The 19500-nt window shown below is 34.0% G+C and overlaps 1 protein-coding gene across 2 annotated transcripts in view; it reads right to left on the reverse strand.

The window, feature by feature from the left end:
- LOC126966911 (uncharacterized) overlaps positions 1–19500 on the reverse strand; it is a 53097-nt gene that overhangs the window by 16671 nt on the left and 16926 nt on the right. For both annotated transcript variants that reach the window (XM_050811192.1, XM_050811191.1), the window contains exon 2: positions 3640–3720. In XM_050811192.1, the coding sequence (XP_050667149.1) occupies positions 3640–3706 (67 nt within the window). In that variant the 5' untranslated portion in view covers positions 3707–3720. The remainder of the gene's footprint in view (positions 1–3639; positions 3721–19500) is intronic.

The raw sequence follows: 19500 nt of genomic DNA on the forward strand, positions 1-19500 counted from the left end.
AATGCCTTCTTGATTAGTTATATATTTTTTTTTTATGAAAATAAGTGACGAGATGAGCAGGACGTTCAGCTATTGTAATTGGTACGCCCTGCCCATTACAATGCAGTGCCGATCACGATTCTTGTAAATCCCAAAAATTCTGAGCGGCACTACAATTGCGCTCATTACCTTGAGACATAAGATGCTAGGTTAATTTGTCCAGTAATTTCACTAGCTACGGCGCCCTTCAGACCAATACACATTACTGCTTCACGGCAGAAATAGGCTCCGTTGTGGTACGCCGGTGGTGAGCCGGCAAACTGTGCAAAGGAGCCTCACACTGCTAAAATTTTCCCTTTAGAAGTACATTTTTCATATTTCATAATAAATATTATATTTTCTATTTATATGATATTATATGAATATATATCACGTTGAATTGATTTATTTATTTATGAAATAATTTTTGTTACCTTTACATTTATATTAAGTGTTTTTGTTTAATTAAAAAAGATGGAACATCTATAATAAGACTGAAAGTTTCTTTAGTATAAATTTGAAATTTTTCTTATTGTGTTATATATTTATGTTATATATTACTACAATGGTACTTTAAACATAAATTGATGATTAATTAAATAAAAGTTTAATTTTAATCTAAACATTTAAAAAAATATATTAAAATGGATAAACATACATACATAGTCTACATTTACGTCAAACTTAACATATTGATGAAAATAAGGGTTTTAATATCTTATTATTAGTGTGAGAAACATACCTACTTTTATTTTAAGCATTAAAATTGTTGTTAAGTAACTAAAACAAAAAGAAAATACGAAAGTCTGATTGAAATTGGTTATGGGTTTTTTTTAGGGTAAGATACCCCAATGTCAGCAACGGCAAAAATAAGTAAAGCAGCATTATTCGAACTCTACTAATCATATTATATATTCAATGTCCAAGAATCTATACTAATATTATAAAGCTGCAGTGTTTGTTTGTTTGTTTGAACGCGCTAATCTCTGGTACTACTGGTCCGATTTGAATGATTCTTTCAGTGTTGGGTAGTCCATTTATCGAGGAAGGCTATAGGCTATGTTTTTTTTTTTCAAAATTAGGGATCCGTAATAAAATTGCTTTTTTGTATCACAAGGTGTAAAATCGAAAACCTATTTTTGCGTGCGCTGCAAAAACTATTGACAGTAGAACAAAATGATGTACAGGCTATAATATAGGCAATATTTTATTACTTATAAAACTATCGCGTGAATTATACTTTATATGGCAAAACAACGTTTGCCGGGTCAGCTAGTATAGAATAACAATGCAGAAAACAAAACAAAACAGAACCTTAACCTTTGAACAGTATCTTAAATCAAATGTAAATAAATATAAAATATTATCAAAATTCTAAATATTAGGACAGTTAGACAGTTCGCATAATATATCGATAAAAGACCAACGACCTATAACAGCCGTATAGTGGCCATCAGAAATTAACCATAAAATTAGCTTTTATGTGTTGTAATGCAAGATATGCCGCGACTGTCTCGAAGCATCGGTATATCGCAGGAAGACATCTCATGAGGGCTCTTTCTAGGTCACCAGACAGCAAAACGGTTATACCTGTTCTTCAGTACCTGAATACCATAAATTATGAGTGGTAAAGTGAATAGACAATAGTAAACTGCACGAGTGTGTTTAGTGTGATTGGAATCGTAAACTTGATTTCGGTATTGTGTTTTATGTGGAGATTATTGCATATTATTTGCATGTGATTTATTAAGTTATTTATGTGGCTGCAACATTATTCAATAACTTAGGAATGTATGCTTTAGACGCTGTAGGATTGAATTAAGAAATTAGTTTTAGTAATACAAATGATTTAGGTTTTCTTTAGTGTTAATTCCGCCAATATTTGTTTTTAACGAGACCTAGTCTCGTGCCAGATTTTGGCAAGACAACACGTCCTGAGGATGCCTCGTGTAGAGGCGAAACACGTGTCGAATTGTTTTAAAAACAAATATTGGCGGAATTAACACTAAAGAAAACCTAAATCATTTGTATAATTATGGATTTCCGCAAAGTAACGCCTAATTCAATATTTTTTTTTTATTAGTTTTAGTGTCTTCAAAAATATTTTTTTATTATGTATAAAACTAAATCTGATTTTATTATATAATTGCTGACCCGACAGACGTTGTTCTGTATATAATAAATAAAGTGACAAAACTTAAGATTTATCAATCTACATAAAAACTCTTTCAATTTGATTTCTGAACGACGGGGTACACATCAAAGGAAAAACATAATTGTTGTGTTTTGTTTAATTCCGAGTATTTTCATATTTATTCACCTTTTAAACCTTCTTTGAACTAATAAGAAATAATTCAAGACCAAAATTAGCCAAATCAGTCCAGCCGTTCCCGAGTTCAACAGCAATTCATTTTTATATATATATATAGATTATAAAACTATATTATTTTTATTTCATTATCATTCTTTATTAATTAATCAAAGGAGTCTGGGGTGTCCACCATTTTAATGAAAACCAAAACCTTATAAAAAGCAATAACCCTTTCGTATATATCGTTGAATATTTCGGTAAATTGTTTTTTTAACTAGCTGAAACCACGTGGTAAAATAATATAGTGGCTGTAAAGAAATATGTAGTGGCTGTAATATTGACAGCTAATTAAAGCCGTTACAAAAACGAAACGGTAGTCTTGAGTAAGGTGAATGATTCATAATGATGATAAATAGATATAATTTTAATGATATGATAATGTAATGTGACCTGTCACCTTACTGTTATTAGTATAGTGGCAGGACATCTTTATAATTTATATTTCATATCTTAGCATTATGTGTTGCGACTCTATTTGTAAATTTATTAGTATCGGTAGTAGAGCTAATAGTAATAGATACGCCCTGCCCATTACAATGCAGTGCCACTCAGGATTCTTTTAAAACCCAAAAATTCTGAGCAGCCCTATAATTGCACTCGTCACCTTGAGACATAAGATGTTAAGTCTCATTTGCCCAGTAATTTCACTAGCTACGGCGCAATTCAGACCGAAACAAAAATAATGCTTACAGATTACTACTGCGGCAGAAATAGACGCCGATGTGGTACCCATTATCTGGCCGGCATCCTGTGCAAAGGAGCCTCCCAACGGTAGAGTTCTCAAGTGTGTGGGTTTCCTCATGATTTCCATTATAGTAAGTATCGAATAAAACGTATCAGAATTGAATGGAGGACGACAGACAAAAGCGGCTTTGGATGACCGACGATTTAAAACCACTGCGTAACTTTGCACCAGTGGGAGGCTCCTTTACACAGGATACCGGCTAGATTATGGGTACCACAACGGCGCCTATTACTGCCGTGAAGCAGTAATGCGTAAGTATTACTGTGTTTCGCTCTGAAGGGCGCCGTAGCTAGTGGAATTACTGGGTAAATGAGACTTAACATCTTATGTCTCAAGGTGATAAGCGCAATTGTAGTGCCGCTCAAAATTTATGGGTTTCTTCAAGAATCCTGAACGGCACTGTGTTGTAATAGGCAGAGCGTATCAATTACCATCTCGTCTCGTCCCTTAGTTTCATAAAAAAAACCCTAGAAATACAATTTTTCATGATTTAGAGTTTGTTTACCTGCTATGGTTGTCACGAAGCACGCGGCCAGCGCGAGCAGCGCTGCCGCCGCGCGCCACTGATCCATCTGACGTCGTTGTCCTGCAACAAACAACACACATTACACCTTGGCAAGAAAGAAAGAAAAGTAATTCATTCAATTAGGTCCACTGGCCTGTATAAACACTGGACATGTTACACAAGTTACATGTTTACCCCGACTACCCTGCATGTTTTTTTTTTAAATGAAACTTCATATTTTGGGCAGAAACATAACTTTCTATTACATTTGCATTTGTGGTTAGTTAGTCTATAATTGCAATTATTTTGTTCGATATTCCTACCACGTATTGGTCGAAGTAAAGTTTGAGTAGTAACGTCTGTCAGTCATAAAAACACGATACTGTTATTAGAAATTTAAACTTACTTAGACGCATAGTATTATTAATAATTATTAAATAACTCATGCCAGATTAGACTGTAAGTAATTACTAACGTCATACTTTACGTAATTGCATGCTTAATGTGAAAAATTATTGTAAAAACAATTACTTTAAATAATTCATATTAACATGCAGCTTATATTATTGAATTATTAAAGGCACAACCTCACAAGTTGGCCAAGTTTTACAATGCTTCTTAATAAAATTAATGAAAACTTATTACAAAAGAAAAATTATCATTAGATATTGCAATTATCAAAATAAGTTGCTGTCATTGAAGCTAAGTCTATTATTTTTGAAATGCTTAAATCTTAGATTAAGGATTGGTCTCCACTGCGCTCCAACTAGATAACGCAGGCGTTGTCGCAAAGTGCAGCAACTAATACTACGCCCAAGTCGGCTTACTCGAGTCAGTCTCGAACAATGTGTGACGTTGACGTGCCACAGTTTTGTTAGATTAGCTAATAATGAATACTAAAATGCCGGGTTTGCGTAGAAAAAGTTTGTAAAAATAATACTACAAGAAATAAGAAAGACCCTGGGACCACATAATATCATCAGTAGGTATTTTGTATTTTATTGATTTCAATGTAAAATAACACGAAGCGTATATTACAAACGCGACGCACACAAGTATCTAACAGTTGCCGTAATAAAAAAGCTATTGTTCTTAGGTAGTGCAGTATCTAGTTGGAGCGCAGCGGAGACTTATCCTTTATCTAAGGTTTAAATTATGATAATAGTATACTTAGTCCGGCTACGTCATTGAGGCTTTAAAGAATACTAAAAGGAAAAATGCAAAATGAAATTAAATAGGAAAAAAAATAAGGATCAATGGAATGCAAAAGTAGTATCAGTAATATTTACGAGTTTGCCTCAAAGAAAAGTCAATTTCCTTATATATACTTATATACAAAAGTACTAGCTGATGCCCGTGACTTCGTCCGCGCAGATAAGGGGTTTTTAAAAATAAGAAGCAAGTTTCGAATTGAAGATAATCTCATGTCCTATTCCAGTTTTCGCTCCCGTTCCCAACTTATTATTTGAATCTTATTTCGAGAAAGATTGCTATTTTCAAACTAAACCTACTTCCGGTATAGTAACAGCTCATCGACGTGAATTTCAGTTTTTCACAAATCTCGCGGCAACCATGGATTTTTCAGGGATGAAATGTAGCCTTTCCCAAGCTCTACTTTATTGCTGTACCAAATTTCATCAAAATCGGTTTAGTAGCGTAAAAGTGTAACAAAACAAACTTACATTCACATTTATAATATTAGTAGGGATAAACATAATAGCAAATCGAAGTAAGTATCGTTAACAACTTCAAACATTAAATTAATATTGTATTGTTTATTAAAAGTGAATTCCATTCGCGTGACTCAGCGTAGGTACAGTAAGTACGCACTTATGTTTAAGAACTCTGGAATACTCATGAGTATATGAATAAAAACCACTTTGATTCTAACCGCAAGAATGAATAAGTATGTTTAGTAAAAAAGTTTTTGCTCAACAAAGGTGAAATAGCTCAGGGACGTACGTTTTATTAGGGATATTTTACACAGTTGGGAAAGCACTCGCACGGAACGCGAGAGGTATGGGTTCGAGTCCCGCATCGTTCATAAAATTTTGTTTTGAAATTTTATTTTTGTATTAATCCCAGAAGTGGGGGTTATCACTTTAAAAAAACATAACAAATTGTTTAGATTAGCAAGAGCGACATCTCAAGTCAATTTCCTAATATGCAAATATTGGGGTTGAGCAGGTTATCAACTGTAAAGTAGAACCTGTAGATAAAGCCACAACCTAAGAGTTGAACAAAGCCTACAAGATTTTATGACGATACGTCACTCGAACTTAGGTCAGTTGGGAGAGCACTTGCACGGAACGCGAGAGGTTATGGGTTCGAGTCCCGCATCGTTCATAAAATTTTGTTTCCCAATTCTATTTGTGTATTAATCCCAGAAGTGAGGATTATCAGTTTAAAAAAAAAACATAACAAATTGTAGGGATATTTTAAGTTGATTAAAATTTGTAGATTTAAGCGAAATATTTTCTTAAACAAGCTTGTTTGCAGAAATTGTAATAAATCATGTAAATCTCTCGGAAGTATAAATTCGTTTCTACTTATACGTAATATAGGTAAACGGGAGGGAGGAATGTGTCGACGGAACTTGAAGTATTGAAGATGTGTACTCAAGGAGAGGGTAGGGACGCGCTCCCAAGCGCCTGTTATGTGTGTTTACACATTGCTTCATCAATGGGCTGATATTGTTAGAAAATATTAAGAACATACTAGATATTTAGATTTATTATTCTGTATATGTGTACAATACAAAAATATATTAACAGGAACAGACAAAGTTACAATGCCTACTACTCGGCTAAGTCGAGTTAGTAATTCTTTTGTGGGGCGCTGTATATGCTTTTATAACAAGATCCCAGAAAATGTTCGAAACAAAAGTATCACGTTATTCAAAAGAATTGTTAAAAAACTTTTGTGTGGTAAACGTAACTATAACATAAATGACTTTCTTAATGATACCACAGATTGGTAATGGAGCGACCACCCTCAGGCTATTAAATAATATGTTTAATTGTACAATATTACTTTGTAAACATATTTTTTCGATGAAAAAAAAAAGCCCGCTGAGTTTGTTGCGTCCATTCTTCTCAGGCATCGTGTGAGGCATTCGTTTTGGAATGTGTGGTAATTTTTGACTTTCAATAAGTGATGTCACATCCTATTTTGAATAAAAATATTTGAATTTGAATTAATAAAATTTTCAGTTCCATTTTACACATTTTCTTTTTAAACGATGTCATTTAAATAATAATAATATGGACACACTTTTTACACAAATTATCATGCCCCAAGTTAAGCATATATACCCTGTGTTATGGGTTACAAGACAACGATATATTTAATACAATATACTTACTTAAACATACATAAATTCATATAAACATACATTAATACATTTAAACATCCATGACTCGGAAACAAACATCCATATTCATCATATAAATGCTTGCACCTACCGGGATTCGAACCCGGGACCTCTAGCTTAGTAGGTAGGATCGCTAACCACTCGTATCAGGCCAAAATAATAATAAATATTGTTATAAACTAAACACATAAGAAGTTATATTATAGTTATTCGAAAGTATTCTGACTTACGTAACGAAAAAGCCTTAATGTGTAATGAATAAAGATTATTCGTTCCCATTTTATGATTCAAGTGTTATTATATTCATAAACATATTCATACGATTCACAATATATTTATATTTGTAGTAAAGCGTCTCTTAGCTGGCAGCGTTAGGGTGTTTTACATATTTTATGTGCTCTCCCGCGCCTGCTTGCTTCAGCTAGCTTATATTTATGGCTTATGCCAAGAGTCAATAACAACGGAGCAAATTATTGTTACTTCACCTCCGTAAGCTTAGGAGCGAGCGTTACCGTGGGAACGCATCCAACTCGCCATTCAACGTACTCTTACATTTTACATTCGTTGTTCCCCAGTCCTGCCTACTAGTACATCTAAGCTTACATTTTTTGCAATTCCATGCAACTTTGTACGAGAATGGTTCCTGTTTTCTTTTCCCCCTTCCATTCATCCTTAGAATTCGCTCGCGACGCGGAAATGTTTCAGAAACGGAGACATAAGACTTGTTGGTTAGTTGAATCGATAACTGATTTAACTCAATTTAAATTCATCTTATATAAGTATTATTGTATTGAGAGGTAGGGTCCCTCCGTCTAGACGCCGCGGCCGCTTCTCGCAAGTCACCTCCGAGAGGGTGAGGATTGAGGGTGCAGATTCCACACTGTATCTGTTTATTTGCTGATAGAAAATGTTTCCTGCGTTTGACATATCGTATCTTATAGAAATAATAGCATCATATTTAGTTATCATCGTATACACGTAAATTAAAGTGAGATCTCTGAAAATAAATATTCAAATAACACTAAATTTAATTTAATGATTAGACGGCATTTATGCCTGGAAAAAAATGGGATATTTTTCTCCTGATCTCAGAAATTTGCGACTACGAAAATTTTCTCCGGCAGAAAGTTCATGTTATTTAGAAGTAATTTAGAGTGTTCTGGTTAACTTAAAAAACGTTAAAATACTTGGCAGAGATAGCTTGTTATCAATCATAATAATATTTATCTAAACTAATGTTATAAAGAGGAAAGATTTGATTGTTTGTTTGAATGCAATAGGCTCCGAAACTACTGAACCGATTTCAAAAATTATTTCACTGTTGGGATGCTGCACTATCCTCGGGTGACAAAGGCTTTATTGTACTGTAAAAATTGGGATCCTTACTAAAATTCAAATACTGTAACACAAAGTGTAAAAAATTAAATAAAATATTCTTTACATCGCGGGCGCTACGAAAACTATAAATGATAGAACAAAATAATGTACTACGACTTTGCAGAACACATCATTAGTAACAAAAAGTGTAGTAACAGCGTATGTCATAAGTGTATTTTTATTTATAAATTTAATTGAAATGTTCACTACTTTTACTGTTCTGCTATGTGCTCAGTTCTGTGTGTACGCGGACGCAGTCGCGGTGTATCAGCTATTTAAAATAATCTTGGAAATGCAGCGAAATTATTAGTTATGCGAGTTGGCCGGCACTCTCGACTGGTTTCCATTAAAGTGCTGTAATGGCCATGAGCTATAATTTAAAGACTTCACAAAATTCACCTCTTTTTAATGTACACAATGGGAGCCTAGTTCCCAAACGTAATTTAAAATACCGTTGCTTCCACTCATGTAGCGTTGGAGTTAACAGTTAACCAGATTAATTTGATGTTGGTGTTTTCGTTGAAAACCAAGATTCGCTGATATTTTGTAGGGAATGATTTTTATCTTCATCATCGTCCAATGAACTTGTTCGGAGGAAATGCATGCAATTAAATTAATTTGTATTTTGGTAAAGCATAGCGAAGTTTAGCACATGACAGTTTTAATATTAATTCGATTATCTTATGTATATATTCTGTAATGTATTAAGGGTTTAAGACCGAGAATGTAAATACATATATGTATGAAAATAGATAATACAATTAATGCATAGTAGTAACTACTTATGTTTGCAACATGCAACCTCACTATTATATAAGATACTTCAAATTTCTTGCAATTTGATAATTCTAATTTAAAAAAAAATTGTTGCTAGCTAATTCCCTCGAAGCAAATGAAATTGGCAACATCTTTAGCACGATAAGATGGCCAATACTTTATACTAGTACATCTTTAAGATATGTATTTCAACAAAGAAAATTATCTAGAATAAATCTTAATTTATTAGTTACTATTTTCAAAATAGCTTCAGAACTTAAATTATTCAACGCTTTGATTGTAAGAAGACCAAAATATGAATGTTAACGCTTCACCAAAGCGCTCAGCTATTATTTGGTTTTACCGCAAAGATTTAATCAATAAAAAACGGAAGATGATTGAATTGTTAACTCGGAAGAGCTTGGTGAAGGCAGGCCAATCGCCCAAAGAGTTGCACAACACATAATTTGGGATCGCTGCAGCCACGGCGAACATTGACACCAATACTTCACTTATCTACTTCAATATCAAGTTCATACTATTGTGTATGATTTGACTTGCTTTTATCATCACGAAACTGCTTGAAAGTACAAAGTGCAAGTGTGTAATTTGGGAGGATATCAAATCTTTTAGATATATCTCACAGAATTAAAATTTTAAAAAATACTCACATCTTAAATGACTCATGTTTGTAAGTAAGTTGTTAGTAATGCGTCAATACTAAATCCCAATTTAATACTCACATAATTATATTATTTTCCTTATCCTTATTTAGGTTTTTACATCAATGTAGAAAATTATAATATACTAGCTGACCCGACAGACGTTGTTCTGTGCTTAAGGAATAAAATACTGTGTTTTTTTATGAATTTGTGAATAATTTTCCATTACATTAAGAATTATTTCGTAAAATATATTCCCTGCTGTTAAAATGTAATTGTTTTAACAGTCAAACCGCGTGTAATGAATAAATTCTCTCATAGAAAATATATCCATACAAAACAAATATTTGAAATAAAAATAATTTTGGGTCCCAAATCGAAATAAAACCTATCCTATCTCACAAACTGCACTGCATGAAGAATCCTCATTTATAATCTGTTTAATAGTTTAGAAGTACACTGGCAACAAACATCACACTGGATTTACATAGATTAAGAACAATTAATATATCAAATAAGAAAATACGAGTGTAATACCAGAGAAACTTGAAGTAGATGATCTGGTAATTAGTGCAGATTACGAACGAACAGGAATTAAATATAAGTTATTTGAGAAATAATAAATAAAACGGATCTATCAGATAGGATAGCTGTGAACTTGTTAAAGACGGTTATTCTGAAGAAGCAAAAGTTGTGTCGAGTGTTTAAGGAATTTATCTCTAGCGAATACTAATAGGAATTCCGTTCCTGTGCAAAGCTCAGTACGTGTCAGTTCAGTGGTCGCAGCTCCAAGTATTGTGGCCACAGTTTCATTCGCGCAATGTACTCACGTACACTTAGCGATTATCAAGCGTCGTAAATTACAAGTGATTAGCATAGGAGTCGAGTCGTGAACACGGCCCATGCGTTGTTATTAGATTCGGCGATACATTGCATCGTTATTAGACGATAATTGTTGTCAATGTGCCCGATTAACGGCAGGCCCAACACACCTGCATACAAAGTATGTAACATGCAACTTTATCACGCCTTTAGTATTTGCCTTCCGCGGAAATATATTGGAAAGGAAATTGTTTGCGAAAACAGCTTCGAATCAATGTGAGGAGTGTGAGAATAAAGGATTCTTCTTAGCCTTCTCTGCCAAAGTGACACCTTATGATGATCACCACTCTCTCTCTTTTCTCTCTTGTAAGCCCAGAGTAATAGCAGGAGCGTTGTCGGCCTCTTGTATTCGGAGTATTTGGTATATTTGAAGTTTATATAAAGAAACAGTGCATAAAAATAATAAGATTTAAAATGTATATGTAATAGATATTCAAAATGCAACAAGCAATTTGATATTTTTAAAGTGATATCGCTCACTTCTGGGATTACTAGGCGCTCCGACGGAACCCAAGAGGCACGGGTTCGAGTCCCACATCGTTCATAAATTTGGTTACGAATTTAATTTGTATAAATTGCAACAAAATAACTACCAACCATTCACGGACAAGAGATTGTTGCCAAAGAATTTTCAAATGTAAGTGACATAACCATTTTTTTTTGCATCGACTATAGAACCAAGTAAATGTATCGAAAACAAACAAAACTTGAAACTGGAAATAATAAAGAATTCAATAAATTGTGATCGAAAAATGACCCTTGGGGGATAATGTATGAATAATTATAATACATTATCTAATTAAAATGAATAATATGTTCTTCGTATAAGAACTTGATGTAGGGCAGTCGTGTGGAAGAACTTATGTGACAAAGTTTATGTCTCTGAGGAAATTGGGTAGGAAGTGAACAAATATTAGTTTTCCCTCTCCAGTCGTTAAGGGGTCATTGACCCGTGCGAATTTACGTCAGATGGTCCAAGTGAGAACGATCCAGCCTCAATATAACAGTACTTTATTAAAGTTAATGTTAATTAACAGTACTATTAAATAAAATCCAAATAATATTATTAAAATATTCTAATTTTGCATTTTAATTCTGAAAACTAACGTTATCTTTATTCACGCTATTAACGCAAATAATTAAAAGTAGTTCATAATTTTTTTTTATACGTTTATTTACTCCGTAAGTTTGCTCCGTAATAACTGTGACTAATAATAATTCTAGTTAATGTATGTTGTTTAATAACACGAAATAAGTTCGAGACCAAATAGGACTGATGCGGGAAGCAATATTAATTATTTGAAGTCATGATGACTTGAAGTTATATTGATCAATGACACTAACGGCCTTACAAATGTACTATGTATAAAGTGATAAATGAGAATAAGCTAAAAAATATACAAAATGATTGGTTTATTCGGTTATAACAGTTCCGTTTTTTGCAAGGCTGCTTGACATCCGGAAAACTTGAGAATTATAAGTGTATTGACAGTGTTGTCAACGATATTGTCAACATTTCACATATTCTTGGATTATTCCAGTGGACTCCTTTGCACAGGACGCCGGCTAGATTATGGGTCTACGGCGCCTATTTATGCCGTGAAGCAGTAAAGTGTAAGCATTACTGTGTTTTGGTATGAAGGGCGCCGTACCTAGTGAAATTACTGGGCAAATGACACTTAACATCTCCTAAGATGTTGAGACATAATATCTCAAGGTAACGAGCGCAGTTGTAGTGCCGCTCAGAATTTTTGGGTTTTTCAAGTATCCTGAGCGGCACTGCATTGTATTAGGCAAAGCGTATCAATTGCCATCAGCTGAACATCCTGCTCGCCTCATCCCTTATTTTCATAAAAAAATATATTCCCAGGTATAACTTCATACCAAGTCTATTTGTAAGGCCGCTATTGTATAGAAAACGTTGAATCTAAGCGTATACCAAATCGAACACGAACAGAATAATGTCACTTATATCTCACGCTCCACATTAGTTTGGGTCTATTAGGTATATTGAGTTGATCCTTCCTGCCCAAGCACGTAGCACCAACGTAGTCCGAATAATTTAGCTGACTGCGAGTTAGCCGCGAGACAGCTCACCACCGTTATATCTTAACATTCCACACGGATCTTTGCAACAATTATCTTTCCATTCCGAGATCACAAATCTAACTTTCAAGTGTTGAAATTTCGAATTTGGAATTGGATTTGCAATGAATTCGGAACAGTTATCCGTTTCGGAGATTAGAATGTACCGTTTCTCTGTTTGAACAAACAACTCTTAATATTGTCTTGCATTTATATTATCCTACAATAATATAAACAGATATATATGTAACATTTAGGAGTTCCAATTCAGACTGATATAGTCTCTTGTTAAAATTGCAACAGGCTTCAAGTGCAGCTAATATGTTAAACAGTTTAAATATTGATAATTGGCTGCAGATAAAGTTTGAAACAAAATAATGGAAATTGAGTAAAATGAAATTAAATACCCTTGTTAATATTATAATAAAGAACAAATACTACGAATAAGGCGAAATATAAAGTAATGACGCTTCTACAATAGAAATTATTTAAATTTAAAAGAAGTAACATAATTTTTTTTTTTCAGAATATAAAGGCACTGAGTTCAAAGTATGTAAAAAGAACGTATATGTTAAAGTAGTGGGTATTGTTGCTAGGCTTCGTAGTGTGAATTCGCGCAAACTCCGGCGAGTCCAAGAACGATGCACGCTTCGGTGGCGCGCTTACCCGACGTGCATTGCCCTTGCGTTCCTGTGCGCATGCGCTCGCGCCATTCCCGACTATCGTCGCACACACAATCCACAAATACAGCTCTACAGTCAATCCTTCTATACTCTATTTCAAAATATATAGACGTAAACTTATAATGCCTACTATTCCTCTAAGTGGAGTAAGTAAGTCTTTGTGGGGCGATGTACAACAAGATCCCAGAATGTTGAAAACAAATGTATTGCGAAATTCAAAAGAATTGTTAAAAAACATTAGTGTGGTAAAGGTTACTATAACATAAATGACTTAGAACTTAAAATAAAAATTGTCGATATAACATTCTTATTAAATGTTGTGAAGGATGTAGTGGATAAAGATATATGATAACTATATTTAATTAAAAGAGAAATGCTTTTCATTTGGACCAACCCCTTTCCTCATCCTATTATACGTCTACCATCTAACTCTAAATGAGAAAACGGACTTTTGCTAAACTTACGAATGCGCAAAAGGAATTTATTCGGTTACTTCTTATTAATGTGGCTCGAAATGAGTAAAACGATCAATATTGGTCCACGGGGCACACAATTAGGGCGACCTCCCTATCGTCATTAACTACGTACTTTCGTTATGCCCAATGACCCTCACAGTCACACGTCCTATTCCTCCGGGACACTACATATCTGATAGTAGTCATTAGAGCGACCGCTGACCCGAAACACTTAACTCACCCTTCCAAACAAGGGCACATATGAGCTGTGACCTCCAAATCTGATATTCTTCTTGAAACTCAATCAAAGGGCGTGCGTTTAGCAAATTTGAAAAGGGCGTTGAGTTTATACAGTTACATAGAAAGCATACAAGGAAGTAAGTTGCTTTACGTGATGTCTATTGAGTTGTGTACGCAGTAATGTACGAATAGTTCGTGTCGAACAGTCTTTATGAGCGTCTGACCGATAGCAAACCGGCCCACTAGTCATTACTGCCATATCTCTATGTAAGGATTGAATGGCAAGCCCTCACAAACGGGCGTCAAAACTTTAAACGACTCCGCAAAGGCACGTAGGAGATGTAAGGTTGGCATTCTCTGTTAACTGCTTTACTGTTTCAAAGACGTATTAAGAGAAGAATTACATATTTCACGCTCAATATATTTAAGTTCCGGGTTGGTTTATGGCCTTAGTATATTGCATAAGAATGTCAATAACGTTATCTGTATTACAAATTTACAATGACTTAATTAACTGTAAAATCGCTACATATTATAAAACATAGTCCTCCGCCGCGTCTGTCTCCACCAATGTATAGCGTGATCGTCGAGGAAGGTTTTAGTATGCAATTTGTTGCGTTTTTGTATAGTCTGTGGGGTCAGCTAGTGAATTCATAAAACATAAAATCCTATTCTATAACTATACACAAATGTTATATCCAACCATTAAATTTATTATGTCTGCTTTATGGTTGAGTTCATAACAAAAAGTAAAAAGAAAATTAAAGCTTTGTTCTTTACTCCCTCATAGAAACTGCAACATAAGAACTGGTTTTTGCACAAAAACGATAAAAAGGGCCTAAACATGAAATATTTATGGAATGCATTATCATATTACTCGGGCATCGTGTTCATCGTTTAGAAAATTATGCCATAGGCTTACTCATTTTTACTTATAAACCAGTAGAAATCAATTTACTTTAGAGTGATGTTACTTTTTTTTCATTGAAATCTTTCATTAATAGTCCCATAAAAAGTTATGTAGTAATAGCAGACTTTAATGAGTTATATGCGTATTACCTTTAGCGCAACTCATTTGATCTCCTACCCATTAATATTTAGCTATCACCATACACTTTATTGCAAAGGCTATTAAATGAAACCATTAAAAGTCTGTTGTATTTTTAATCAACAGGTTCTTAGGCTCATTGTTATTGGGCTTTCAGAAGGCATAAAACTTCAGCGGGTCCAAAGATTATCAGTTCTACATTTATAACAACAGATAATTTTACAGCTCATAAACTTAACTTTATATCATATTATTGTTGTCTTACAACATGGCTGATTTATTTCAAAGTTAAAAGCATTAATTATTTTTCCAGATAATTTTAATGGTTGATGTAGTGAAATGGAATATTTATTTGGTTATCTGTTAGAACGTGATCAGTTACTTTGCTAAATGCATACGATGAACATAAGAATTACATATCTTTAGACGAGCAATTCTTGTATATATTCTGAATCTCGGAAACGGCTCAAACGATTTTAATAAAATTTAGTAAACAGGTAGTTTCGGGGGCGAGAAATCAATCTAGCTAGATTTCAATTTTAAGAAGGTTTATCCGTCTTTAAATGTGAAGCAGCTACAATAGCATTAGAATACAAAGGTAAATTTCACCACTATATACAAGGCATAGCTCAGATGGGACATTGGGTGATCCGGAAAGCAGAAGACCCCGGTTCTAATCCAGATGTCCTATTAGCTTTTTTTTTGTTCAAGTATTGTTCATTCTTATAAATCCGAGCAAAACTCGGTCGTCCAGATATTGTTTTATAATATAAGCTAAGCGCATTATTAAAATATTCTTGAGAAGTCGAATTCATATATAAAGCATTTGAAACTCTGTATGAGTCATGAGTATTTACTTTACTTTTAAGCGTTTTAATTGGATTTACAATTATGTATACACTTAAATTAACTATTACGGAATCACAACGCTATAATTAACACCGACATAATCGGCTCATTGCCTATTCTGGCAACGGTCTCCACGTTATATTTTCATTCTTTTTGATCACTTGGAAGAAAGAATAAATGGAGCAAAGGTATAATTTATTGGTATCCAAAAAATACAGTGAGTGGAAAAAGGGAACACAGCTCAAAAGATAGGGGTCAAGATAAATTTAACAGCGGGGACCTGGACTAAAGCGGCTAGTGAAGGAAAAAATTATGTTACAAATATTATATTTTAATGCTGAAGATAATCTCCGGCGTAATATTTTCCCTTGGATACACTTTGAAAAAATCAATAAGTTTGTTGTAGAATACTAATATATAAAACTTGGAAGGAGCAGACATTTTTCTCAATTTTTTCTTCTGTCAATAATTCTCAATCCAATTGCTGCTGTGTCTCCATTTGATGTTACGGGAGAGTCTTTTCCAAATAGAAATCTCCATTCCAATCACGGATTCTAACACATAAAAAGAATTTATATTTTTCTGATCAAAATTGCGACAAATTTTTTGTTTAATTGTTGAAATACATTCTTAAAATCCGCATGAAATATTACGGTCAGATAATACACTAAACACTTGCAGTGAAAAAAAATACCTTACAATTAGCTGCCATGATTGGAGTCTCAGGCTGAGATCAATAGAGCGTACTTAGACTATTCTCAGTCTTTACTTACGTAGCTTCGAAACTTAGCCGAGTGTGATAAAACGCGAACTTGAGTTTTGCATTGGGCTGTCTTAGCGTAAGCTCAACATAATTTTAGCTCTCAAATGACTCTAGAAACGGTGGCAAAGATGATGCTAAACGTACACTCTGCTAAGTTTTACGTAAGCAAAGTCTGAGCAAAGTCTAAGTGCACTCAGCCAATGAATCTAAGCTATCTAGCAGCAGTCTCAAACGGCTCTTCTTACACGTTCATCAAAACGTGTGGGCTGAAATCTTTAGTCCAGCTTGCCGGGGTCAAATTATGCGTGCAACATCGACCCACATTCAAAGAAATACAAGTAGCTACCGAGAAAATTTACCGCTATCGTTTCCATATAAGCTGTATGAATTTTAGGTCGCTTCAAGCATAGTATTCTAGTGCCGACATCTGCGCAAATATTGACTTAGTAAGTCGGAATACGCGTTTGGCCCGGGCATGTGTCTGCTTGTATTGAGATCATGAGTATACATCGATGGCATATCATTATGCGCCTCTATATTTATATATATACACTACCAGTATAGAGACTGTATACCTATAATATTGTTGGGTACGGCCGGAAAAAGTATGAGAAATTTCCGTTCCTAAGTTTTGCATGACATGAATTTTAGCCTTCACGAGATAATCGGTTTGAATTGCTTAGAATCAGTTTACTGCTTTCATGTTTAAATAAATCAATGCGTATGAGAAGTTATTCGTAAATTGTTGTTTATTCCATTCCTTCCATAGCTTTCACGTTTTTATTGAAGGCTTAAGCAACTACTCAAAGTTTTATATCAAATTCAATACTGCTGCTTCGACTGCCGAAGATATGTCGGGCCTCAGTGAGTCCTACAACTTTGTGCCATTTGGTGTCGAGACACTTTGGCCCGTGGACCCCGGAGGCGCGAAGAATTTACAAAGAACTATTTACTCAATCGCCTCAATGGGGCTACTGGCAACCCAAGCACTGGCAGCTGCTTCGGATCAGCTTAGCTATCCAACGTGGAAATGCTACCAGTATTCTCGATACGCTTCCCCGTAATGACAGTTTTAATTTAATGGCATCTTAGTATTGTAAATATATATATTTAATTCAATGAATTCAAATAATTTATTTATCATTTCATTTAGTGATCTAAAAAGGCATTACTATTTAATGTTTGTGATTTCATCTTCCGAACTATGATTGTAATTTAAAAGGTCTTTAATTTGAGTGTAAATGGTTCCAATACTCTATTCTGATTTTAAAACAATAGCTGGTGTGCAACGCTTACGATATTTACTCAATCGCAACAAACTGTACAAATAATTAAATCCTTGAATATCGCGTCTCTTGCTCGCATTTTCCAACACTTCTAAGATATTTAACACATGTATGTATTGCAAATCAATGACAGACATTTTTATTTAAATTACCATGATGTATATACGTGCGTCCGTTAAGCTCATTGACGATAGCTGTTCACCACCAGTTATCCATTTATCCACGTGAGTCGCAATTGTAATTCTTAAATCCCTACTAAAGCTTTGAGTACTATTCTCAAGGGCTTTTTTATTAATATTAATCCATATAAAAACTTTATTTAAGCAAAGTTACAAATAATAATCCTATTGTATTAGTCTTGTTTACTATTCACAACCGGCAAATTTGTTTTGCCATATAAACTAAGTACCCCGCGCTTGCTCATTGTATGAATTGTCATATGTAATGAAATGTAATTGACTGAATTATAAGTTTTGCGAATATATAGGTCAAAAAATATAGGATCCGGATATGTAATCACTGAAACACGCTGCATCTTATAGTTTAAATATTATTCAGAAAAGTTCAGTAGTTTTCGGAGTATAACAAAAGGAAAAAAACCAACTTTCCATTTATTAGAATACATATCTACGCTCAACTAGCTGTAGACTTTCTCAAAAATATACAAAGAAAATGAATCAAATTTCAATTACCACGAGCATTATTAATGTTGGTCAAACTGTGAGTGCGTCAGGTTTGGTGTAAACATTAGCCTCAATCGGTCTCCGAAGCAGATTCCCAGGCCATAATATTGTAGAGCGCGATATAAAATAATCATAAAAAGAGGGCTTGCGACCGGAAATTATCTCGTTTTAGTTACACTCACTTTATGACATGCACATTTTGAAGGTGCCTCGGTACCGTTATGAAGATTCCGCTGTTTTTGAGCCACTTTCATCATCAATTCGTTTACGACCAATTTATTTATGCCATTAGACAAACTAATTGACATTGTAAATAATTGCCCGAATTCTTAATACAAAATGAGTTTTTTTTTATGAAGTACGGGTACTTAAGATTTATAGTTGTAGCCTATATTTTGATCCGCTTGCATGAATAATTATCACAGTGGAACTGTATTAGAATGTAGAAGATCCGAGATATTTGATAGATTAATATTGTTAAAATTATATATTTTTGATATATTAGAAAACATTTGCCTAATACCCACACTTAAGATAATTTATACGTCTAGATAGAGTCTTTTGGTGTTAGACAATCTATAAAAACAGGCTAGGTTTAATTCTATAGTGTGCGTGACAAGCTACGTCTTACACTCGCGATTTGTATGACACTGTATTAAAATGTAACGGCCGTTCCCAATATTCAGTCTATCTCTTACTTGAGATAAAAATCGTAACTA

The sequence above is a fragment of the Leptidea sinapis genome, chromosome 11 (genome assembly GCF_905404315.1).
Source record: "Leptidea sinapis chromosome 11, ilLepSina1.1, whole genome shotgun sequence".
NCBI lineage: Eukaryota > Metazoa > Arthropoda > Insecta > Lepidoptera > Pieridae > Leptidea > Leptidea sinapis.